This window comes from Protomyctophum parallelum (assembly GCF_964188405.1).
Source record: "Protomyctophum parallelum genome assembly, chromosome: 23".
NCBI lineage: Eukaryota > Metazoa > Chordata > Actinopteri > Myctophiformes > Myctophidae > Protomyctophum > Protomyctophum parallelum.
In genome coordinates this window covers 12830652-12856211 of record NC_139715.1, presented here as the reverse complement: position 1 = coordinate 12856211, position 25560 = coordinate 12830652, and the positions used below count along the sequence as shown (strand labels likewise).

The window sequence follows — 25560 nt, the reverse complement described above, 5'->3', positions numbered from 1 at the left end:
ATCTACAAGACCACGGCGCGGCGCGGATGCGCCGAGTTGTGAGCTTATATATCTGCTATTTGTTTGGGGGGACGCGCGACACCGTCGTTTGTCGAAGTATCGCGGGGCTTGAGGGGAGGGGACGCATGGCGACGCCATGACAACGCTAGTGTTTGATGGCGAGGGAGGGGCGGTGTTCAAAGAGCCAGAGAGAGCAGCAACAACAAGTGTGTGTGAATGTTAGTCGGCTAAACAACTAAACATGGACACGTTTGCGTACAAAACAACCCAATTCAACGTCTTATTATAATTATAGAACACAGTTAATTTATGGCGTTGGAGCATTAACGCCCGAAGAGAAAAAACCGAGAGCGTTAATTAATCAGGGTAATATCAGCCAGCTTGGTATTGTTGGTAATGGTACCTGTCCTGTTTATGCATTTGTCTTCGCATGTGGTCGAGGCTACAGTTTATGTAATTTATTTTTTAGCCTAGGCCTACTTGGTTATTGGCTAACCATATCACATCAAGTCATATGTATGTGCTCGAGACATTTTATATTGTTAAACCACAAGGTTTCATATGAACTATATAGCCAATATAGGCGTATAAATTAAGTCAACTGAATTGGATAAGTCAATTCAGAATGTTCTAAACAGATTTGCATTGAGTTTTTACCTCTTTTATGATTAATTTAAACTTTTCTGTTCTTTATAGAACTGAAGTGTCTTTGGTCTTGAATTGAAGGTGGACCCTCTTGTAAACAAGTGTTAGCCTACTTAGTTTATGGTGTCGTCAGCTGACTCGACTCACAGTTAACAGTCTTTGTATTGAGTTGTACTTGAAATGTACCGTAATTCTGCAAACTGTTAATAAATATTTCAATCAATCAGTTTTGAACCGACTAATTCAGAACAGATTCACAGTTTCTCCCTTTTTTGACTGTCTTCCAGCCTTGTCTTGTGCATGTTGCTGACGAGACTGAGACAGTTGGCACTTGGCAGCATGGAGGTGGCTGTGTCTGGCCCCGTGCAGAGCCTCTCAGAGCCCCTCAGGAGGACCACGACTCCCCTCAGACAGCTTGTGGAGGAGAGCAGGAGAGCCAGTGTGCACAACCACCTTCTGGATTCGAGTAGGCATCATGATAAGCTCCTGTACTGTATCTGTCCCTGCTGAATACTTTATCCCAGTGGTTCTCAACACCAAGTGGTCATTGAGGGGTTCCCAGGTGGTCCTCAGCTAAACAAAATCGACCCTTATAGATCTTGAGAATGTAATATGAGAGTGTAAAATGAAACCAAATCGACCCTTTACGAGTACATTTTATGCTCTCAAGAGTTAAACTTTTGTTGCATTAGGCCTACTTATGCATTTATATAGCGCCTTTATCCAAGGTGCATTACATTCATCTATTCACTCTCATTCATACACCGATGGTGGCGGAAACCATGCAAGGCACCAACCTGCTCACCGTGAGTGATATTTTTCACTAATTTGTCTAAAAGCGTAAATATTTGCACAGATATAGCTAATGATTTAGCTAGGGCGCCCGAGCCGGCGACCTTCGGCACACCACAGAGGCCAAATCCATATGGCCACCATTAACAGCCTATATAAGGCGAACATTTCATTATGCTATAGGTAGCATGGACGTGTCAAACTAGGGGGTTTTCACAAATGTGATTCTTTTCATTTGGGCAAGTGGCTAATGGCCGAATTTACTGTATACTGACCTGACGAAGATCTATCAAGATCGAAACGTCGTTTGTTCAATAACGTAATTCTTTACAAAAAAGAATGGTGTGCGGGCCTTAACTCCTTCCATTGTGGCCGAATTTAGCCCAAGGAGTGTTTTTCGTGCAAAACGAATGCTTCGAATGGATTCTTAATCATGATAAACCCCTAGTTTGACACGTCACATGCTACCTCGAGCATGCTCGAGCAATTGGTGTATACATCATTGACCATACATCCCGCAGGGCTCTATTCTAGGCCTCCCTATTCTATCTCTTCGTCGAAAATAGCCAACGTAAAAGGCAAGCTCACAATACAGCATGTGTTGTCAGCCTGTTGATTTGTTACTTTTGCTCGATGTCCGCCCCTAGAATAGCGCCGCTAGGGCTTGTGTGGTTAATTTACCTCATGTCCTAACTCCGGTCTCACCATTTTTTTTTTTTTTTAAAGATATTGTTTTGCGGCTTACGCCTTTTATTGCTTTTTTTGAAGGGACAGACAGTAGGCTGACAGGAAACGGGAGAGAGATGGGGGGATGACATGCAGTAAAGGCCGTGTCGGGTCCGGGAGTCGAACCCGCGGCACACTGCGACTGGATTACCAGTCTGGTGCCCAGACCGTTACGCTACGGCCTGGGCCCGGTCTCACCATTTCTGTTAGTTCTACAGATTTGTTTTAGGCTTTTCTGCCTTTATTGATAGTATCAAGTGAAGATGGACAGGAAAGAGGGAGGGAGAGAAGGAGAGACATGCAGCAAAGATCGTCATTAAAGGGACACAAACACGCAACACGCTGTCAGGCCAAAGCTTATATGTGGCATGCGCCTGGACCACTTGCCCCCCCCCCCCCCCAAACTCTCAGAGAAGCCCCCACCCGCTTTCTTCGCCTTACTCGGCACTCACTGTTTCACTGTTTTTATTGATTTCTCCACCGAGGCTAGGAGACTCCTTACCACGAGCCCTCCACACCCTGGATGGATCCTTGACTGCTGGAACAACCAATGGTCCAAATCCATATCCACGTTGAGGAAGTTCATCAACTCTCCTTCAACCAACCCTCCTGGGTGCGACTTGCCACGGAATGCCTGGGTCAACCTCAACAGACTTCGCTCTGGAGTATCTAAGACCGAACTCTACCTGCACATGATTGGAGTGTCTGCCACTGATCTCTCTTCAAGTCACCACATGGAGTCAGCAGCCTAATTGAACTGGACGATGATACCACTTCTTGGCTGATGTCCAAATTGCCTGTGTAGCCCTACACAAACAAACAAACGATTTCTTAGCATTTTCCTTTTCCCCCCTCTAATAAGGTTGATTTTATTTCGTTGTTTTATCCCCCCCCCCCCCCCAATGTAGAGCGACTCGTTGGGTGATAATAAATAATAAAGTGTGATATCAATTTGAGATATTATGATCATATAACTGTTTTATAATACTGTTCATTTCTGTGTCTTTCTTCTAGAGATCTATTCCAGGCTGAAGAGCAACGGTCTGATCCAAGCAGAGCCCTCTGCGCTCCACTTCAGCGGGTTCGAGCTGGGCAAGGATTACCACAAGGTCCTGGTGAGGAGAAAAAAACCTTTTCCATTTAAAGTTTCTGTCGGGATTTATTTGAACCGCCTTGTCCTTCATCTCCCTATAATAGAGCGGGGGTCGGAGCCTCTGTTTTGGACTCAAAAGCCAGACTGGAGCAAATTCATAGGCAAGCTTTGTAAGGCTGGATGGTAAGCTATTAATAAAAGGCGGCAGACGGCACAGGCTGAATTTCACAAGCTGGCTTGTTGGCTCGCTTCTGAATTCTCTATCCCAGATGGAATTTGTGCTTCTATGAAAAGTGTGGGTCTGAATGAGGTGGTTGTTTAACTTTTCAAACACACAAATTAAAATGGAACGCTGTGGTCACATTGGGTACCTGCTATCTACCGTCAGACAGAAGTAGTTTTGGGCAGTTTTTGGGGGAGGGAAGCCGGGCAGGGAGGGAGGGTGATATTTGTCATTGCACCAGTGTTGATTTCGTTGACTAAAACCAAGAAGAAAAATGTTCGTCGACTACTACCTTTTTCCACTGACGAAAACTAAATGAAAACTAAGCTATGATGACTAAAACTAAGACTAAATTTCGTCAACAAATAAAAACTAGACTAATATGTTAGGAAGGGACTAGTGGACAAGAGACCCAGTATAAGTCATTATTCAATTACTTGCATGCTGAAAATAGCCAATCTAGTACAAGCTCATAACGTGTCGCACTGCGACGCGTTGTGAGCTTGTAGATCAGCTATTTTCAGCAGGTGAAAAAAACGTCATTACGACGGCATCAAGGCCCGACAAAATACATTTTGTTCAACTAAATCAACTGTAGATTTAGTCGACTAAAACACTAAGACATTCCAGGTGACTAAAATGTGACTAAAACTAACTGCAAAACACTATGACTAAAACTAAAATCAAAATTTGCTGCCAAAAACAACACTGCATTGCTGTACTCCTACGGGCTGGGGGAGTCCTCCTGGTTGGGGCTTCTTCTGTCAGGGGAGTCAGTAGGATGTAACAGCAGTGACAACACAGAAATGGGAGTTTGGAGGAATCAAATGGCATAACGACTAAATTGGGGAGGAAAAGGGGTAAAATATATTTTGTTTAAACAAAATAATTTGTTTTGGGTCCTTTCCAGTCAGTTGCTTAATGACTTTCAACCTGGTGGCTCTAATTTGGCTTAAATAGGGCAAAGTTTCCAGAAATGTAAAAATAAATACAACTAAAAAGACATTTACAAAAATAGCAAAACTCCGCTCAACTCTTTGTTATACAAGGAAGTGTATGGGGCTTAAGTGGTTAAGAAAAACGCATTATATTATACTACAGTTTTGGGCACTACAGTGAGGCCACTATGTGGCCCTCACACTTTTTAGGTTAGTTTAGGTTATTCAAAATCTAAAATGGCATGATTGTGAAAAACCTGCCCTTTTTATCATCATATTTTTTACTTGGGTAATGCGGGAGCTGGATTTGATGTGACTGAACAGACGGCATTCTGGATGCAGGCCTGTTGTGAACTTTGAAATGATGTGTTTGTTCAAATATGCACGAGTCGGCATGACGCGCACCGATTGAATCTTGCCTGCTTTTTTCTTTTGCCTCCTCCCGCAGAAACTAATCAACATCTCCTCTGAAGTGATTAATATCCATATCATTGCCACACAAACCAAGTACTTCAAAACAACATATACAAAAAAGGTAATTAAAAAAAGAAATTACTTTATGTCCTTCCAGTTTATTATATTAATATATAATATATATATATATATATATATTATATATGTCATCTGAGACTTTTTAGTGGTGGTGGAACGTAATAAAGTGCATGTTTGTTTTGTCTTCTTTAGCATTTCCAATTTTCTATACTTTTACTTCTACTCCACTACATGGCAAACATTGTCTCCACTACTATTATTTAACCACTTTAGTTACTTTGTAGATTTCAATTACAAAACATTCATACATAACTTCAATCCTTAAACTTTGGTTATTTGAATATAGCCGATCTACAAGATCTCAACATGCCGCGATGTGATTTCTTGTGAGCTTGCAGATCTGCTAATTTCAAGAGATTTTTAATACATTTTATAAATTAAGTATATTTCTTTACGCCAATACTTCTGTACTTTTAAAGTACATTTTGGATACAGGACTGTTACTTGTAACAGAAGTAATTCTGCATTATGGTATTGATACTAGTAAAAAATGTGACAACTTATTTTTTTTGTCTTTTTCCCTATATCTGTCATCATAGTATCGACTCATTCCTGGCCTCGCCTACACAGTGAAGGTCCAATTCCACCCTGACGAATGGCGTTACTTCTACGACTGCATTCGGGTTCACTGCAAGGTTGGCATCCGTCAGAGCTCCATGTGCCACGTCGTGTTGCTGCGCTGTCATTTCTTTGGGACACCTTTCAGCGCAATGCAGTATTATTTTAGGCCACCTTTCTGTTTTGGTCGAATGGACCCTAGAGTCCCTATTCTTGGCATGTCATGCTAGGCGAAACCTTCTTCAGATCTCATAGGCTGGCTATTGGCTTCCTACGTATAGTGAAGAGATTTGGTGTGTAGAAACAAGAAGGGGCCAAGGATACAGCATTGGGGGCCTCCGGACAACAAAGTATAGAGGGAAGATTTTATGTTATAATATCATTAAATTGTATGTGTTTTTCCAATAATTTGGGGGCCCACTTGCAACAAATCTTATATATTCTGTCACAGCTCAAATCTTTACTTCTGGGGGGGGACCCTGGAACGACATATTTTCAGATGAGGGTCGGCAGCCAATTACATAAAATTTTTGGGATCCTAGACATGAAATATTGAGAACCACTGATGGTCAGATTTAGAAGACATATTTTTAATTTCGATGCCCTTAAATGGGTTAAGTACTTTCAACTTGTTCCCAGCCTTTTACTCATCTGCGAAGAGAAAAGCCTGGCCACGACCTACAGTATAAGGCAGTGAAAGTGTATAGCCGAAAGTGTCAGGCCGGAATTTCCATCGGATGCATTCCCCCCGGATGCAATATTTTTCGGCCAATCACAACACTCGTTTCATTCACAGAGAATGTAAACAGATGTGTGCATCATTTCCTTGAGTGGTACTTCCACCAAATTCCAGCACCTTCGTTGATACACTCTAGTCTACAGCATGTACAGGTCTTGCCCAGCGTGTTTAAACCTGGTGTCCCTATTTCAGACATAAAAAAAGGCTCATGAATGATAAACAAAAATTGCAAAAATAACAGTTCTACAAGTTCACAACGCTTTGCATCGCAGCAGTTTGTACATTGTCGCAACACTAACAACAAGTATACATTTGGCCAGTGGTTCAGAATCTTTAATAAATCGGGGCTCACTTGGAGATCTGGAAAGCGATGGGAGAGCCAAACCCATAGTGGGCCCCTGCCCACAGGTTGGGATTTGCTGAAACAGAGCTTTAAGTGGTGAAGACTAGGATATCCTTCCTGATATCCTTCCTGTGTTTACACACTTAAAGAGACATAAACCATAAACACTTGGTTTTTTCCTCTTTTTTTTGTTGGCTTGCTTTTGAGGTACTACGCTCAAGATTAGAACAACCAAATATTTAGTTAAAATAAATATTTAGAAGACCGTGGTTAGTCTCTGAGGTATTATAGTGCTTTTAAAATATTATCTTGTCTTGTCTGGTTGAGAATCAAATGAATCAATCAGGTAACTGATTTAGAATAGAACCTCAGAACTTTTAGATATTCGTCATGTTTAATTGTAAATCTCACCGCTCGCTTTTCATCCCCAAACCCCCCCCCCCCCCCCCCCCCCACACACACACACACACACACACGCTCGTCAGGGAGAGGAGAATCTGTTAGTTCCAGTCCATGCCTATCCCGTCATCGATGACCTGAACATCCCCTCCCACATCGACCTGCCCGCCGTGCCGCTAGGACGGAGGTGAGCGTGTTTGTTCCACAGTTCCCACAGTCCTATTGTCCTCCTTATTGTATTATTCTATTGTCACACAGATGTACTGTACACGACCAGTCTTCTCCTAATTACCTACCCAGCAAGCCAAATGACGTCATGATGACGTCCTCTGGTTACTCCGGTGACGTTCAGGACGAGGCCAGATCACAGCCCCTTTGGGGATGATCTTTGCGTCTGATGTATATGGACCCCATATGTACACTACAAACCTTTTGATTCCAGCAATAGCTCAGCTTACCAACTATCCTTCAGTTAAAGTAAATAGTGGAATGATATGACAGACAGCTGTCTGTTGGAGGTATACAGATACTGAAAGGCTCTTTTTGTTTGGACAGGAACTTGAACTATAAGGGAACTGTTTGGTTTGTCACCTCAGGGCTTCTCCCAGATAAGATCACATTGTCGTATGTTTAGTGAGGGAAAACAGCTGCTCCACGGATGGTTTAACCTCAGATTTAACTGGTGACCGGCGACCCTTTAAACTGACCTGGAGCCTCATACAAAAAAAAAAGAGCAGATAAACCAATATATTGTCTTCGATATTAGTGTACATATGGGGTCCATATACAGTACATCACGTCATTTCCAGGACGTCTTCACCAGTTGAAATAATATAGCTTATTCTGGGCTAGATCAGACTAGTTATGATAGGACTTAAGTTGATCTGGTCTCGATCGGACTCTCTCTGATTCATCCAGGGACGTCCGGTCCGTCGTAGTGGGCAGAATTCATGTTGGTTGAAATCAGGTGATATTCTGGGCCAGATCTTGACTATAGTCTAGGTTTGACTTGACCTGGCCCCAATCGAGACGTCACTAATTGGTCCAGGTCCTGACCGTGCTTGCTGGGTTAATGTCCCCTATCTGTCCCCAGTGTGGTCCACGTCATTCCTCTGAGCTGCAGCTGTCCGGTGGACTTTGAGTTCCAGGTTCACATCGTCCAGCCTCACAGGGCCTTCTCCGTCCAGCCCCTCGCAGGTAGGAGACCTCCCTGAGAAACATTGTATCACTGCATTGTTTGGCAAAACAGTTTCTTTGCAATTTAACTGTAATCGTTAAGTTGTAAATGGTGCATTTATAGCACCTTTATCAGAGACGTCACTGACGATTTGTGACCGTTTCTGACTGAGGGTAAGTCATTGACATTTTTTTAATCTTCGTTTTGTCATTTCATGTGGAAGCAGGGAATCATAGCTTCAAATTGACATATTGGTTGTTTAGTTTGACCCACCAGTTTTGGAGATATGGCTTATAGAGTAATGTCTTACAGAAAACAGCGAGTTGAGAAAACAGGCTTGAAAGGTTCACTTCTGTGGACTCTAACATTACACCTAGCTACATGTTTAAGCATTCTGTCAATTTCAGCTCTGACATTTATTTCAGACATGCTCTAGTATTTGAAGGGTGTGCCTGTGCTATTAACTAATTTTGGATAAAACAGTTAGTCTTGCCGCCAAAATCTAACTCTGCGTAGAGGTCGCCTTTCCCCTTTGATATACTACAATTCAGCACACACATTTGACCCATAAGCCTTCAGAGGAGCCAGGCTGCGGGCTGTGTTTCCTCAAGGCGTCGGATCGGCTTCTGTTACGCACTCAGTAAATCAATGGTACCGCCGACATGATGGCCTCCGGTTCCAACAGATGTCTCCACATTGACACTGAGCAGTCAGTTCTCCCTCCTCAAAAAAACCCCCATAATAGCTTGTCTGGAAAGCATCACAATACGTCCCGGAAGCCTGCACTTGAGTTGCCACTTCCAGTGTATTTTAAAGTTGACTAGAAAGTCGCAGCATTCTGTGTGTGTGTTGCTGAAACACGGCTAACGTTTTGGCCGCAGAAGTCGACTACAGCGATGCCACCGACACGACAATCCTGTTAGTTACGCCACTGTCTTCGATGTTGGACGCTCTCAAAGTGGAGTCCAGGGACCCCCGGGGGCTCTTTGAACGGGGTCCAAATGGACTCTCATATACAAGTCTTGAGTGTGCACAAATGGAATCAAATGGATTTGGTGCTATCTCTGCACTTACAGTGTTCCATTTGTGCATACTCTCACAGATATGGGGTGCTTGAAATAAATAAAAAGATGTTTGAGAACACAAGTTCTGCTCTACTCAATTTAACCCCATTCAAAACGAGAACTCCTTTTGGTGTTTTGGTGTGTCATACTTTGGCTATTGAAAAATAGCAGATCTACAGTGCCGCGCTACGAGCTTGTAGGTCTGCTATTTTTGAAAAAAGTTTTTAACTCAAATATTTGCTTCTGGGGGGGGGGGGGGGGGGGAGGGTCCCTGTAACAACATATTTTCAGATGGGGGTCGGCGGCCAATTACATATACCGTATATTTGGGGGTCCTCAACATGAAATATTGAGAACCACTGATATAGAATCAAAGGCATTTCAGAAAATTGTCATGATTTAGAAGACATTTTTAAAATTTCGACGTCAGTCCTAAATGGGTTAAAACCATGAATCGGTGTCATTGCGACTATAGGTCCTGGTTACTATGAAAACCTGAATTTCCCGTCAGTCGTGTAGTGTCATGTCATGTCTCCATATATGGTTAACCGCCTCGTGACATGTCATGCCGACAATATATGGCCGTCTCCATATTTTGAAGATCACGACATTGGCAGGCTCTCAGTCAAACCTGGTCACATTTGTCGACACCCCCTAGGGGTCGTGGCCCACGGGTTGAGAACCCCTGATGTAGATGTCTCTTTTCTGTCTCTCCTCAATGTCTAGGATTTCTTATGGTGGCTCCCTCTTCTCTCTTGTCACTGTGCTCTATTCTTGTATTCACACACACACACACACACACACACACACACACACACACACACAGACACACACACACACACACACACACACACGCACACACACACACACACACACACACACACACACACACACACACACACACACACTCACACACACACACACACACACACACACACACACACACACACACACACACACACACACACACACGCACACTCTTTGCTAAAACGTTGGATAGAGACACACACACATCTCTAGGTAGGTATATGACATGGGTCGATCGGCTAGTTTCTGCGAAAGCTTTCCCCACAACAACTTTCCCCAACAACAACAAACAAATACAAAACACACAAGTATAAAGCCCTGAGGGACTCCGCTCAACCGTACACCGTTTAAGTGGTTAGCAGGAGAAAGCACAGTGTGAATATGACAGGGGTCTCGACACACACACACACACACACACACACACACACACACACACACACACACACGCAAGGATGAGAGCAATGGGGTGAGAGCTGCATAGTATGGACAGTTCATTAATATCAATTTTAAAGATCAGTGAAAGTCATTCTAATGAATATTTAATGAGAGTATAGGTAGGTACAGGAGGAGAGATTCATGCATTTCCTACAGTACATGTCTCTTTACCGCACGTCCTATACACTACTTGGAAAGTTTTAATAAAGGTGCAATCATCATAATAATGTCAATATGAAAGAGAGTAGAGAATTGACACTTTACTGAAACTGAAAGAGAGAGAGTGAGGAATTTAAAGAACCCCAGCAGACAAACACACCCAAGGGGGAACAGAAGACAAATGGGGCCAGAACAGAGATAAGGAGCTCAAGTCAACAAGGCAGGTGTGTCCCGTCAGGGAGGCCCTGAGGCGTGTGAGCTGTGCCCAACCGAGCTGCCAGGTCAGCAGCCAGTGGCTGCTTATGGGGCCATTTGGTTCCTTTTTTGAGATACAGGTTTAATGTTTGTTTTTAGTTCAATGTTGGTTTTAAAAACGCCATTGAAAATGAAGGAACATTTTATGTCATCTTGTCCCTAACACAAACATTAAATGCCATTAACCATAAAGAGAATTTAATGTTTGTTTTGTCACCGTTTGTTTTACATCACATCACCTAATCATGGCAACGTGAGTTAGACTTTAATATATCAGCGCCCCTCACTTCACACGGGTGTGATTTTTGAGAAAGAGAGAGTATCTGGTATATCTGAAACATTTTCTTTCAATTCTTAACACATATCTTCTATTCTGGAGGTACCTGGCAGGCACAAAACATTAGACGGACGGACGGACGGACGGACGGACGGGGGGAACGAATGGGCGGCCATTTTGGGCGGGAACCCCTTTTGGTGTTAGCATTATGCTATGCTTTAGCTATTGAAAAATAGCAGATCTACAAGCTCATAGCGCGCCACCGAGTGGCGCGCTACGAGCTTGTAGGTCTGCTATTTTTGAAAAATCGAAGAACGACTGACATAGAATCATAGCTTTTTCAGAAAGCTGTCAGGATGTAGAAGACATTTTTAGAATCTGATCCTCAGGTCAAAATGGGTTTCAGGAGGTTGAGAGTCATGGTTGATGTTAGTGTCTCTGTTCCAGGGGTTATACCAGCCAGAGGTGCACTGGAGATCACGGTGATCTTCAGTCCGCTGCAGTATGAGACCTGTGAGATCACCATGCAGCTGCTCATCTCCCAGTTCAACACCAAGCCATACCTCTGCACCATCACTGGCCGCTCCGCCCCGCACCTGGCCATCAGGTAATAATACTAATGATTATTGTCCCAGTCTGTAAACAAAACACTCAACCATATACAGCACAATCCAATCCACTTGAATTTCCACAGGGAATCATAGCTTCAAATGGATATATTGGTTGTTCAGTTTGAGCCACCAGATATGACTTATAGAGTAATGTCTTGCAGAGAAACAGCGAGTTTAGAAAACAGGCTTGAAAGGTTCACTTCTGTGGTCTCTAACATTACACCTAGCTACACGTTTAAGCATTTATTTCATATTTACATGTTGATTTCAGCTCTGACATTTATTTCAGACATGCTCTAGTATGTGAAGAGTCTGCCTGTGCTATTAACTCATTTTGGAGAGAAAATAAAAAGTTTTTCTCCTCTGGAATTTGTGCGATGGCAGGCTCTCAGTCAAATCTGGTCACATATCATAACACCAAGACAATACATGAAGTTCCAAAATGCACAAAAAAACTATGTATCAAAAAAACTACGTATTTTTTACTTTGTCGTACAACAGTGTCGCACAAAAATAGTGAAAATCTACACGCTCTATTTGTTATTTTCGCTATTTTGCTATTTCACTGTCTGCTATTTCCCCCCCCCCCCCCATACATTAGTTTTATTACATTGTCGCTAAAATAGCACTCCGTTGTTGTAGCTCAGCATTAGACATGTTGGCACTTGGCACGGGTAGTTATGGATTGCAGCTTCAACTTTAAATGTTGAAGAATAGTAAAAGTAGCTGGTCTAGCATTGTGAGCTTGTAGATATGCTATTTCTGAAGTGCTCTTTTGTGGGGTCTCACACATAGACAGTGCCCACTGTGAATGTGGGGATCCATTACAGACTGTGGAACACGTGATTACCAGCTGCCCCCAAATGCCGGCCACCGAATGGCGATCGCGGCTTATTTGACCGAGACAATGACACACTGGACTGGCTTGCTGCAACGGAACTGAAGGACATAATATTATGACAGAAGAATGGCGGTTTTGAAGGAGGACAGGGAGTCACACTTTCAAATGGCTGGTGGGCATTCCCTATTGTGGTGGCATAATAGTAGAATTAATTCTTCCCCATGTTTGTGCCGAATCTGGGGGGAATTCTACTACCATAGTCTACCATACAGATTGTACAAAACAGATGACTTAAAACAAATAACACAATCCACCTTTAAGCAGATGGCAGTTCAGGGGTTCTGCCAAGTTGGAGGTGTTGCCTCCCTGTCTTCACAAGATAATGACTTGTTACCTACCATGATGACTCATGAGTCACCTCTAAATACCATATGGACATCAAAAGGCGAATCAAGTTGGAGCCGCCATCTTTATCAGCAGCTGAGATGAGGTCATTAGCACAATCGGCGCCGGGATTTCTTTCAAAATAGAAGCTCGGGGTGCCAGGAAGATATGGCCGCTTTTACTCTGTACACGTCCTAGCAACCTGTCGGTTGGATTAGTTATGACGTGCCCACATGTCGTACGGTCTGAACCAGTTAAGTTGTCCTCTGGAGAACTGAGACTGTGCTGTGCCATGCGAAGGACACTGAAATCCGACTCATTTTAGTTTCCTTTGTGACAGCTTAGGGCCCTGCTCTCTGTGCAACCAAAGCTACTGTAACTCATTCTAAACCAAAGGCCTTGTCTAGAATGTTTCTTGTGCTTCCCCAGCTGTTTCACACAATGGTATGTGCTGACAAAGGCGTTCATAATATAAGTTTAACTTAAACATATTAACTATTAACCCTCTTCTGTGCCCTACACACCAAATCCCTGATCTTAGACAATTTACAAGCTCACAATGTGACATGCAGAGAATAGGGTTCACACAATCTGGGCAAAAAATAAAATAATAATATAATCCTTCAGAGATTATGGTTCACTTTAACTAATTAACTACACCACCAAATCCTGAGTAAAATGATCCTAAAATAATAATCTGGTTCAAATCCGGGGGAGAAGAGGGAAGTTTATATAGTTCCGCTTTAACTACACTGCCAAATCCTTAGCGTTCTTCATTTAATTTGGATATTGTGATTTAACATCGAACCTTACTATCCATTTGACACAGTTATATTGCAGTGACGACTCGTTCCCGACATCAAAATGCCACCGAGCAGCACATAAAAAGCTTAACGTTTCATCCAGGTTCCCATGAGAAAGCCGCGGGGCTATCCATCACTCAGTGGTGGTATGCGTCCCTGTTGGTTGTGGCGTTATCTCGGCCAGGAGTTAATAATTGATGACAAACGGTTCGATGTGGAGATGGATTATGCTTTGTGCTTTTAGAGCGTGTGTTTTTTAGCATAATATGAGCCGTGATTCCTCTCGGTGTACTGTTGTTGCTCCCCCAAACGCCACCAAATCAAAGGATGATCATATCTTAAAAAATCAGAGAGATGAGGAGTTATGACTAGATTGAGCAATGTTGTTGGTGTGTGTGTGTGTGTGTGTGTGTGTGTGTGCGCGCGTGTGCGTGCGTGCGTGTGTGCGCGTGTGTGTACATACACAGGTAAACACACAGGTAAAGGCCGTGAGGATGACCCGAAACATTTCCAATTTCATTGCAGTAATACTGTGTGTGTAGTTTTTTATAATTTTTTGATCCAGCACCCTATACTGTAGGTTGTCTGGGACGTCACATGTGTGTCTTTTAGATGGTTTATCAGCTTTTTTTACACACGCACGCACACACAGGCACTTCTAATCAAATATGGATGAAGTATACATCTCCTTGTCATATAAAGTATGAATATGACACACTGCATTATGCAGGAACATATTGTCACTGGCGAAGTCTGTATTAAATATTTGATATTATTATGACAAAAGGTGATGGAATGAAAAGTCAACTGCTGGTCTGTCCTGTTCCTGAGAATCAGCGTGGTTTATTTGTCACTCCTCATACATAACAAAACATAACAAGAACAAATATATGTATCAAAATATACAATATACAAAAATATGTAATGATAAGATTAATATGATATATATTATATAGATAATACGTGAGCAACCGGGCCTGTACAATACATGGGCTGGGCACAGGGTAATGCAAATGTATATATATAGCCTGTATGCTTTTGTCATATCAACATGTTCTATACACAACCTACTACACACTGTATGGTTGTCAGTGCAATCTGTGCTCGTGTATCAAAAAACAAGTAGCCTACATAAGTCTATGTGGGAGTGGGATAGTTCTTGGAGAATGGGCTGCCTCTAAATAACGACCATCTTGGTTTCTGTCCAGTGTAGAGCTTGTGGCAAAACTTACCGATGACATCCAGCGACGACGACCCTTTCTTTATCCTGGAAATGATCTTTTATGTTGAGCACCTACCTTTGACTGTGATAAATGCCTCTGTGAATAGGCAACCCTGATCTTTGCTCCTGAGTTGTCGCCACACATTGCATAGTGACGGAGGCTGATTAGGACTTATTGTTTCAGGTTCATGCTCGGGTTCAGCGTCATTATGTAGTAACTTTATTATTGTATACTTTATTATTATTATTTTATAATTATAATGAGCACAGGGCCAACAGTGCAATCAAATGTGTTTAATGAGAACAGTGCCTGCACTAGTCTAAGCAAATGGTTTTCAAACTATTAACTATATAACATAGTATAAACTTTTTTGGTCTATATAGTTGTATTTATGCCCCACACCCACACCCATGTATTTTAATTGTGCACTTTAATTGTTTACCCTACTAGCCCTTACCTGTTGTGAGATATTTGCCCCCCCCCCTTGTGGCTGTGGGGGGTACTGCGGCCGGGTGCGTTTGTAATTGACTAATAAATTCATTAATAATCATTAATGTGTCAAATCGAAAAAAGGGCTTCCATATTCATATGGTCAATGCCTGTGTGAAAAGTGGGAGTGATTGGTGCAGGCAGTAAGGAGCTACGGCAGTCACAGTGACACACAGACACACAGACATTGTTAGAATTATAGTATGATTGTTGTTGTTGTTTCTAAGCCTCCTGTGGACATATAAGTATTCTAAAACACTGGTGCAATGCACCTGGTTTTGTCCACTCCACTGTGATACATATTTCCATGTCAAATAAACGTAAACCAATCTCCGATGCATATTATGAGTGGACAGAAGTCTGATGTCTCGATCGCACTCAACCTCGGTATCTTTGTGAGGGTGTTACGGTTTATGTTTCTGTCACAGTAAGCTGGAGAGCAGACGTGGTGCAGGAGATGAAGGCGTGTCTGAGTGCAGAGGGTCCTCGCCTGCCCCTGCGGTTCCGACCAAACGCAGGTCGACCAGGAAGGCAGACAAACTGAAGGTACGGAAACTCTTGTTTTGAGAAAAACACACCGAGGCCAACCGGGTGGTCAACAGGAGATGTGACGGTGTATGGTGCTTCTATATTATAGACTTAAGAAAGGAAAAAGAGATCCGAGCACACACAATAATTAAAGGGCGAGAACTGATGGAGACGTTGAGAGGTCGAAACATGTTTGCTTTTATAGAGTGAACATTGTTTTAAACGTCACTAGGATTCACTAGGATTTCAGGATAACAAATAAATAACTTAATATATATAGGCTAGGCACATACACTTTTGTGTGATGCTGTGGTATAATCAAGCAGGGCGTTAATTTACGAGAAAAAAAAAATCACAAATAGTTAGAAATTTAGCGGATTTCACGGCAAAACACAGCGAAACACATGCAGCCACAGCAAAGCCAGCCATCCTTACCTGGTTGTGTGGAGCGGATAATCCCCCTCCTCATGAAACTAAGGGGGTCGGTCCCCCCCCCCCCATCTGCGCGCCTGGGCTCTGTGCACAGCTGTAGTCCCAAAGGTGTCCAGAAGGTGTCACACCCGTTACCTGTTCCGCTTCATTTTCCCACGGCTTAATTTGATTGGTTCTGCAGCAGCAGATCTGAACGGGGAATACGCACACACAGGCGCCATCTGTGTTCCCCATTCAAATCCGCTCCCGACTCAATCAAATCGGAGCTATGAGCTATTTCTGTCTATTTCCACTGGAACGCTTCGCCTATCACGACATGCCCAGAATAGATGGGGCACGTCAGGGTTCATGTGGAGCTGGTGAGGAACGCCATGGGAACTGGGATTCACGTGGTTCATGTGAGTTAATGGTTTTCCTAACCTAGGCTGTGAGAGATCAGGCCGCTGGACCGAAGCCTCCGTTGGATGTCTCCACCCCTGCGGGAGTGGCCAAGATGCTGATCAGATCCACCCATACACTGACCTCCAGAGACTTGAGGGAAGGTCGGTCTCCCCAGGGTTGTTTTTTGGCAGCACATTTTGATTTTAGTTTTAGTCACATTTTAGTCAACTGGAATATTTTAGTGTTTTAGTCAACTGAATATCATAAGATTTTTAGTCGACTAAATCTACAGTTGATTTAGTCGACTAAAATGTATTTGGGCCTTGATGCCGTCATAATGACTGTTTTTACACTAACAGCTGATCTACAAGCTCACAACGCGTCGCAGCGCGATGCGTTGTGAGCTTGTAGATCGGCTATTTTCAGCATGCAACAAATTGTAAAATGACTTACAGTATACTGGATCTCTTGTCCACTAGTCCCTTCCTAACATTTTAGTCTAGTTTTTATTTGTTGACGAAATTGTCAGTATATTTAGTCTTGGTTATAGTCGTCATAGCTTAGTTTTAATTTAGTTTCTGTTTAGTTATCCTCTGTGAATTTTTTTTTGTCGACGAACACTTTTCGTCTTAGTTTTAGTCGACGAAATCAACAATGGTCTCCCCCACACTCGAATACACACTGCACCACTGCATTTACAGGATGATTAAAGGACAACTTTAGTTTTTTTTTCAACCAAGGTTCATGTTTTAGGTTGTTATAGGGATTTTAGCTGTTTACAGGGGGGCGTGGGCATTCGAGCATGGGGCTAAATATGTATTTTTATACAAAAATTGACAGCGATTTCTTTTCTTTTATTATTTACTATAGTCTACTGAATGTGTCAAACTGACATATTGAGCCTTTGACTCACCGTGTGGCTTCCCCCCAGTAGGCCTCCTTCACATTCAGTGATCTTTTGTGGACAGATGTAATTTCTTGGGGTCTAGTAGGACTATAGTAAATAATCAAAAAAGAAATCGCTATAAAAAAGCCCCATTTAGCCCCATGCTCGAATGGGATTTTTTTCACATGAAGGAAAAATCTTGTCTGTGAGGTTTTGAGGGAGCAGTGGAGTAACTAAAAGTATTTTTATTCCGGTGAAAATAAAATCCCCCCCCCATGCACAGCATGTGTGTATTATTGTATGGCTATGTCACTATGTGTCTTGTCTTCAGCCATTTCGTGCGGCATCGTGGCCGATGTGCAGAGCAGGCAGCTGAAGGAGGCTTTGTTTATGAAGCGAGTCCAACAGGCCATCCAGGAGGAGAGAGACAACCACCTCAGATGGTGGGTTTCATTTCAACTGTAAAGAGACTGTAAACAGCCATTCCATTGTTAAAATGGAATGGGTTTATTACACACCTAGGATTATTGATAATGGGGTTTTAGCTAATTATTTCAACATTAGTTCACACATGTTATTCAATTTATATTTTATATTTTAATTTTACCCATTTAGACCTGAGGACGATTCTACCAATGCCTTCTAAATCCTGACAGTTTTCTGAAAAACCTATGTTTCTGTGTCAGTGGTGCTCAAACATTTTCATGTCAAGGACCCCAAAATTATGTAATTGGCCTCCGACCCACATCTGAAAATATGTTGTTCCAGTGACCCCCAGAAGCAAAGATTTGAGTTAAAAACATTTGCTCTGAAAGAATATATATTCAAAGATTTGCACTACATTTTCACGATTAAAAACAAATAGCAAAAGTATAACATAATGCTTAAAACACCAAAAAAGGTTCCCGCCCCAAAATGGGTTAAGTATTTGTATGTGCCTGAATGACTGTGCTTTTTGTGGTCACAATCTGTTGCTTGCAGTTCCGATCCAGAGCAATCAGCTAAACAGACAGCTATACAGACCCAAATGCCCTTCTGCCGTGCTACTCTCTTTCATCCTCATTGCCCTACATGTTAGATTAAAGCCATTTTCTTTGTTTCTCATTCAGGCACGTTCGTCTGGGCAAAGACCCTGTGTCGGGGGAGACCAAGAGAGTGATATTGGAGGAGAGGGAGATGGCTCTCTATGAATACAGGGTAAGATCTACAAGCTCGTAGATCTGCTATTTTTATGAACATGGGTCTCGTTTAGTTTAAGCTATTTGTAAATAGATTTGGTGAGTCGGTTTGCCTGAGTCGGCAGTCTATAGAGCACCGAAGTCCTGACGTCACTGTCAGTAGAGGGCGCCAGTCCACAGGTTCGTGTACTTTTTATTTGCATTGAAATCCCCATTTCAATGCAATTTTAGATCAATGGATTTTAGATCTGTACTGTGAACTGTGTGGTTTTTGTAACCCATTTTTCACCCGTGTCAATTATATAATGTGATCCTGGGCTCTACACACCCTCCGACAACCTAGTCCCCACATACAGTATGGGGGACCTGGGGAGAGCAACGGACTCATGCTTCCTTCATGCCTGAGTGTCCAAGTTGCGTTGAAGGAACATGTTATTCCAACCAGTTCCTTTCCCCTCCATCAGGCACCCAGGCTGGCCAGGGGGAGGCAGTTTAGAGACCAGGATTACTGCATGTTTTTGTGAGGGTACCTACCCTAGGGGACACGGTGAGAACATGCAAACTCCACACAGAAAGGCCCTTTTGCCAACCCCGCATCGGGTATGGGCACTGATGACGTGGAGGAGGAAACACGCCACCAGCACCCACAGCGTCCCGAGCGGGAATCGAACCCAGGACCGTGCCCCCCTTTGAACTGTGTTTGAAAAATAAACCGATCATCCCGGCCTTTTCACTCATATGGATATGAAGCATCGACTGAAGGTGGTAATGTACAAATATACCCAAAGAGTTACACAATAAGCGCTAGAAACGAAAACGTGCCCGTCACACAACAGAAACTGACATGTTAATTATTAAAAAAAAAGAAATATTTGATGTTTTGTGGTTAGTACGAGTCAAAACACTGAGCTTACGTCAACGAGGAATCTCAGGAACTCAATGTGTTGACAGCTGGGCATGACGTATATTAGCAGCGACATTGCTTTCATACCCTTGTAGTTAAGGCTTTTGCGGCCACATTAATTCCATTTTCTCCACAAACTGGCTATATCAAATATAAATGACATACTATTAACGAAGCACAGCCACCCCCTGACAGAAAGGCTGGGATGAACGGTTTACTTTTCAAACACAGTTCTTATATGAAGCGATCTCAAATCCCCCTATGGGGATTTCAATGCAAATAAAAAAAACACACGAACCTGTGGACTGGCGCCCTCTACTGAAAGTGACGTCAGACTTCGGTGCTCTATAATGAGTTTGTCAGAGAAGAACAGGTGGTAATTGGAGGGTTACAATTTCCCATCTCCTAGTAGGCTACATTCAATTAATCAATACCATAGTGTTATGAATTTTGCCACCACAGTGATCTAGCGGAACTGACAAATAAGATGGGTGAAGTGACGCGTGACCACGTTTTATGTGTTAGTTTCTTTTTAGTAAGTTAATTTACTGTGCGTGCTGCGGCGGTTTCGAGGCAGGTTGTTCCGCAGACATAATGAGCTATAAATAAAACATCTGGTTGAAACAGGGCTTCGTGGATGAGGTAACACAAGGTGCCTCATACTGCTGGAAGACCATGCAGTTGCACAGTATTACAGTATTAGTTATGGTGGAAAGCAACTAAGTACATTTACTTAAGTACTGTATTTAAGTACAATTTTGAGGTATCTGCACTTTACTCGAGTATTTTCCATACATTTGACTTCTACTCCACTACATCTCGGATCGAAATATTGTGCTTTTACTCCACTACATTTATTTTGAAAACTTTAGTTTCTAGTTACTTTGTAGATTTTGATTATCATTACAAAACAGATTAATCACTTCAGCACTATATATAATGTGACGCATTGTGAGCCTATAGATCTGCTTTTTATAGCCAAAATATATACATCATCTTTTTTCAAAATACTTTTGTATACATTTTGAACTTGGGTATATTTTGATGCCGATACTTTTGTACTTGTACATTGCAGTATTGATACTTTTACTTAAGTAAAGAATGTGGGTATACTTTTTTTCCACCACCAGAACAGAGGCTTGGTGTGATGTCTGTGCTCTCCCTCTCTGCTCGTTTTCTGACAGACTTTATTGAGATCCACCGTGGAAATTAGCATCTTAAGCCAGGATAATGTCTGCGGGTGAAATATTTACATATTCATTGTGTGTGTGCGTGTGTATACATGCTTGTTCATGTGCACGTGTGGTTGTGTGTGTGTGTGTGTGAACAGTTGGCAGAAGTAACATGGACACTTAACAGTACTTCCTCCTGCATCTCCTCTCCACTTTGACTGTTTATAAAGCACACATCACACACACACGCACACGCACGCACGCACAGCCAAAGATCTAGCTTGTCTATCTTTACCGTACACAAACGGCACATAATGTCGGCCTAATGTTTTTGCAATCTCCAGTTATCCACTTAGTAAATCCTATATATTTTGTTGACCACGGTTCACCATTGTTTAGCACTTGGGGGGGGGCTTGTTCCTTTTCTACACCAAATCTCTCTGTCGAACGAAAATAGCCCAAATACAAGCTCACAATGCAATGCGTTTTGCCAAATGTTTGCCTGTTATGACCAGAGTATAGCGACACTAACTAGGGTTCATGTTTACCTGTTATAACCAGAGTATAGCGACACTAACTAGGGTTCATGTTTACCTGTTATGACCAGAGTATAGCGACACTAACTAGGGTTCATGTTTACCTGTTATGACCAGAGTATAGCGACACTAACTAGGGTTCATGTTTACCTGTTATGACCAGAGTACAGCGACACTAACTAGGGTTCATGTTTACCTGTTATGACCAAAGTACAGCGACACTAACTAGGGTTCATGTTTACCTGTTATGACCAGAGTACAGCGACACTAACTAGGGTTCATGTTTACCTGTTATGACCAGAGTACAGCGACACTACCTAGGGTTCATGTTTACCTGTTATGACCGTGTTATGACCAGAGTACAGCGACACTAACTAGGGTTCATGCAGTTTATTTCAATGACATAACTTTGACAATGTTAGGTGTGCTTGCAGCACATTGAGATGATTTACGACCATTGGACTCAGACAGTTATATATGATATCGTCTCTGTGGGGGGGAAACCTCATATGTCCAAAACTGTCACATTTCGAGCTTGCAGATCTGCCACTTTTGATGCTTTTGTGTGCAGCGTAATCAAGTAGGGCATTATTAATTTAGGAAGAAACACAAGCGGTTAGAATACGGTTGTTGTCTGCCCGCCCGACAACACTGTTACAGTCAGTGTTCTTGGCAGCACATTTCTATTTGAGTTTTAGTCATAGACTCTTGAAACGTTTTCATATAGTTTTCGTCACATTTTAGTCACCCAGTATGTTTTAGTGTTTAGTCTAGTTTTAGTCGACTAATCATAAGATTTTAGTCGACTAAATCACCTGTAGATTTATTTATTCGACTAAAATCTTATGATTAGTCGACTAAAACTAGACTAAAGTGTATTTTGACAGGCCTTGATGCCATCACAATGGCTGATTTTACACTTGCTGAAAATAACTGATCTACAAGCAGCCCGACGCGTTGTGAGCTTGTAGATCTGCTATTTTCAAGTGTAGAATTACTTATACTAGATCTCTTGTCCAGTGTCCACTAGTCCCTTCCTAACATTTTAGTCTAGTTTTTATTTGTTGACAAAATTGCCAATATATTTAGTCATAGTTTTAGTCACCATCATCATGGCCTATTTTTGTTTAGTTTCCATTTAGTTTTCGTCAGTGAACTGAAAAAAGGTAGTTGACAAACATTTTTCGTCATAGTATTAGTCGACGAAAACAACACTGGTTACAGTCAGAGTGGGAATGCTCGCTCAGGATTTTACAACGCAGTACGCACTATTGTTTGCACAAGGTCACTGGTTGAGGCACATGCAGCAGCCATCCATAATCATAAAATGTTCTTTTGCATTTTAAATTACGCTCTGAATACTAAATCCACATTGCCCACGCCACCACCTCCAAAATAATGAAAAAAGAGACACATGTTATCCTCATTATATCACTGTCTACATTTTGAGATAAATCATAAAAAAAATATTTTTCGGTTAAAAAAATCGTGAAAAATCGTATCGTGAACCTAATATCGTGATTGAATCATTGTGATTCAACCTAATGTGAGTTCAGTGAATCATTACATGCTTGGTGAGGACATTTTTTGAACAGAACTAAAAAAGATAGACTTAATATTAATCAGTGCTGGATGTTAGATAAGCAATGTTATCTTGATAGAGGATAGAGGTACAGTTAAGCTTCAGCAGAGGATGTCTGAGACAAGAAAACCGATAGTCAAATCAACAACTGGACTAACAATGAAGCAAAAAAGCATTGAGCACTTCAACCAACTAAAAACAAAATGTCAAGGTTTCAGAGATATGTCGCGTCATTTGGCACATGGAAGATAGAGTACATTAGACAATTAGACATTTATTGACCTCTGTGGGGAAAGTCAGCAGTAACCACGAGCATAAATGTTTTTTTTTTCTCCAAAATAAGTTAATAGCAGAGGCACACTCTTCACTGAAATACCTGTAAGTATCAGAGCTGAAATCGACATGTACATATGAAATAAATGCTTAAACATGTAGCTATAGGTGTACTGTTGGAGACCACAGAAGTGAACCTTTCAAGCCTGTTTTCTCAACTCGCTGTTTTCTACATTACTCTATAAGCCATATTTCATGAAATAAATCCAATGGCAGGCCCTCAAATTAGGTCACAAATGTGTACCCAAAGTGTTCACATACATTATACATACAGTGTATTTAGCATGAAAGTGGTTAGTCCACATGGATCAGTTAGAATTTACAACGGGTCTGCTGTCACTGGCGCTAATGCTACGGTCATGCTAGCCGCGACAAAAATAAAATAGAATAAGAGTAATTTTCTTTTGTAATTCAATCATGCTGTTGACAGCACAACAAGATGTATTTTGGCTCATGGTGGTACACGCATAATAATCAGCAATAAACAAAACATCACACGCAGGCTGCCATACCCCATTTTCATTACTGTATCCAAGCAATGGAAGCCGTGACGTGCTGCAAATCAAGGTTGATACAGTACCATCTCTTTTTTTTTAACCGCTCCAATGGCTACAATAATAAAGCATGAATCAATCGTTTTTCATTCTCTCTCCACACAATTTCTTGCTCTGTTATACAAATTTAAGAAAGCTCATTCCAGGCCAAGGACCCCTTACCTGAGAGAGATGAAGCAGGGACCCCCGATATATAATTGTAGAACGTTTTGAATAAACTTCTTCTTTTAGGTTTCATAGACGGCTTCTTGTTTGACAGCACTGTCATCACTTTTGTGTGACGGTTTTTGTTTGTATGTTTACACATTTCCAGACGCCTCTCATAACGCCTCCCTCATCATCATCATCATCATACTATAATTAAGCCAATGTCTGTCTGTCTGAATGAATGAATGTGTGTCTGTGGGTCACTGTAACTGCCGTAGCTCCTCACTGCCTGCACCAATCGCTCCCACCTTTCACACAGGCATTGATGGAGGTCTTAACGAAGCCCTTTTTCCAATTTAACAAATTATAAATTAATAATGAATTTATTAGTGAATTACAAATGCGAAAACGCACCCAGGGCCCATTACCCCCAACGGGTAAGGGCTAGTGTAAATAAAAAGACATTCCTATCACTCAAAGATTTGGGGGCCCCCTGTGGTAACTCTGACGACCGACTTGGGGTACGCCCTGTTTTAGCCAGTTCCATGTGCTAATTAACCCCAACTCTTGTGTTGCTTGCGAAACACCTCAACGGCGACTCTGCAGCAACCCATAACCGCGCTGTAGCATTAATTGTCACCGCTAGTGAGAAGAACGCAACATAAAACGCATTTAAGTTTGCAGGTCAAATATTGCACTATAAACTGTAAAATACCCTTTGTGGAATAGGTCATTAAATAGGGCAGTGACATGTTTGCAGGTAGTTTGTTTGAAACTCCCTGTGAGTGTTTCTTCTCCTAGTTCCAGCTGTTTCTTGTAATGGTCTCCAGGTAAAGAAAGGAGATGTGAGGGATGACGTGCATTTGGACCAGACTAAACTCTCCACAAGAAGGGTGCTTTGTGAAGTTGGACAGGTGAATATGAACCTCTCCTCTCCTCTCCCCTCCCCTCCCCTCCCCTCCCCTCCCCTCCCCTCCCCTCCCCTCCCCTCTCTCCTCTCAAACCAAATAGCCTACAACTTAATGTATTACTCAGTTTTCCGTCTTACCGTCTTACCGTCTCCAGGAGCCCAGAGGAACCCCACCGTCGTTCCAGCTCTACGGCAGCGGTCTGCTCCAGGTCAGACACCGGGCACTCAGGCTGTTCCAGCAGGCTGCGCGCAGGGTATGTGCATTTAAAATGCATATTCATGCATGTACATGTATGCATAAATAAGCATGTGCCACGGACGCACGCACGCACACACGGACGGACGCACACACACACACACACACACACGGACGCACACGGCACACTGTACAATGACCCCATGGGCGACTGACCTCCAGGCTTTTAAGTTAAGGCAGCGCTGTCATAATCTCCAGTCCTCCATGATAAATGCATGAGTCATTCAG

At 42.3% G+C, this 25560-nt stretch overlaps 1 protein-coding gene across 1 annotated transcript in view; it reads left to right on the top strand.

Moving 5' to 3' along the window:
• Positions 1-984: 984 nt before the first annotated feature.
• cfap221 (cilia and flagella associated protein 221) overlaps positions 985-25560 on the top strand; it is a gene marked incomplete at both ends in the record, with an annotated part of 61028 nt that continues 36452 nt past the window's right edge. Inside the window, 13 exons of the mRNA XM_083758365.1 lie at positions 985-1111; positions 3178-3278; positions 4866-4952; positions 5509-5604; positions 7095-7195; positions 8102-8205; positions 11630-11789; positions 15962-16079; positions 16918-17035; positions 18092-18203; positions 18870-18957; positions 24997-25080; positions 25232-25330. Of these exons, the coding sequence (XP_083614491.1) occupies positions 985-1111; positions 3178-3278; positions 4866-4952; positions 5509-5604; positions 7095-7195; positions 8102-8205; positions 11630-11789; positions 15962-16079; positions 16918-17035; positions 18092-18203; positions 18870-18957; positions 24997-25080; positions 25232-25330 (1395 nt within the window). The remainder of the gene's footprint in view (positions 1112-3177; positions 3279-4865; positions 4953-5508; positions 5605-7094; positions 7196-8101; positions 8206-11629; positions 11790-15961; positions 16080-16917; positions 17036-18091; positions 18204-18869; positions 18958-24996; positions 25081-25231; positions 25331-25560) is intronic.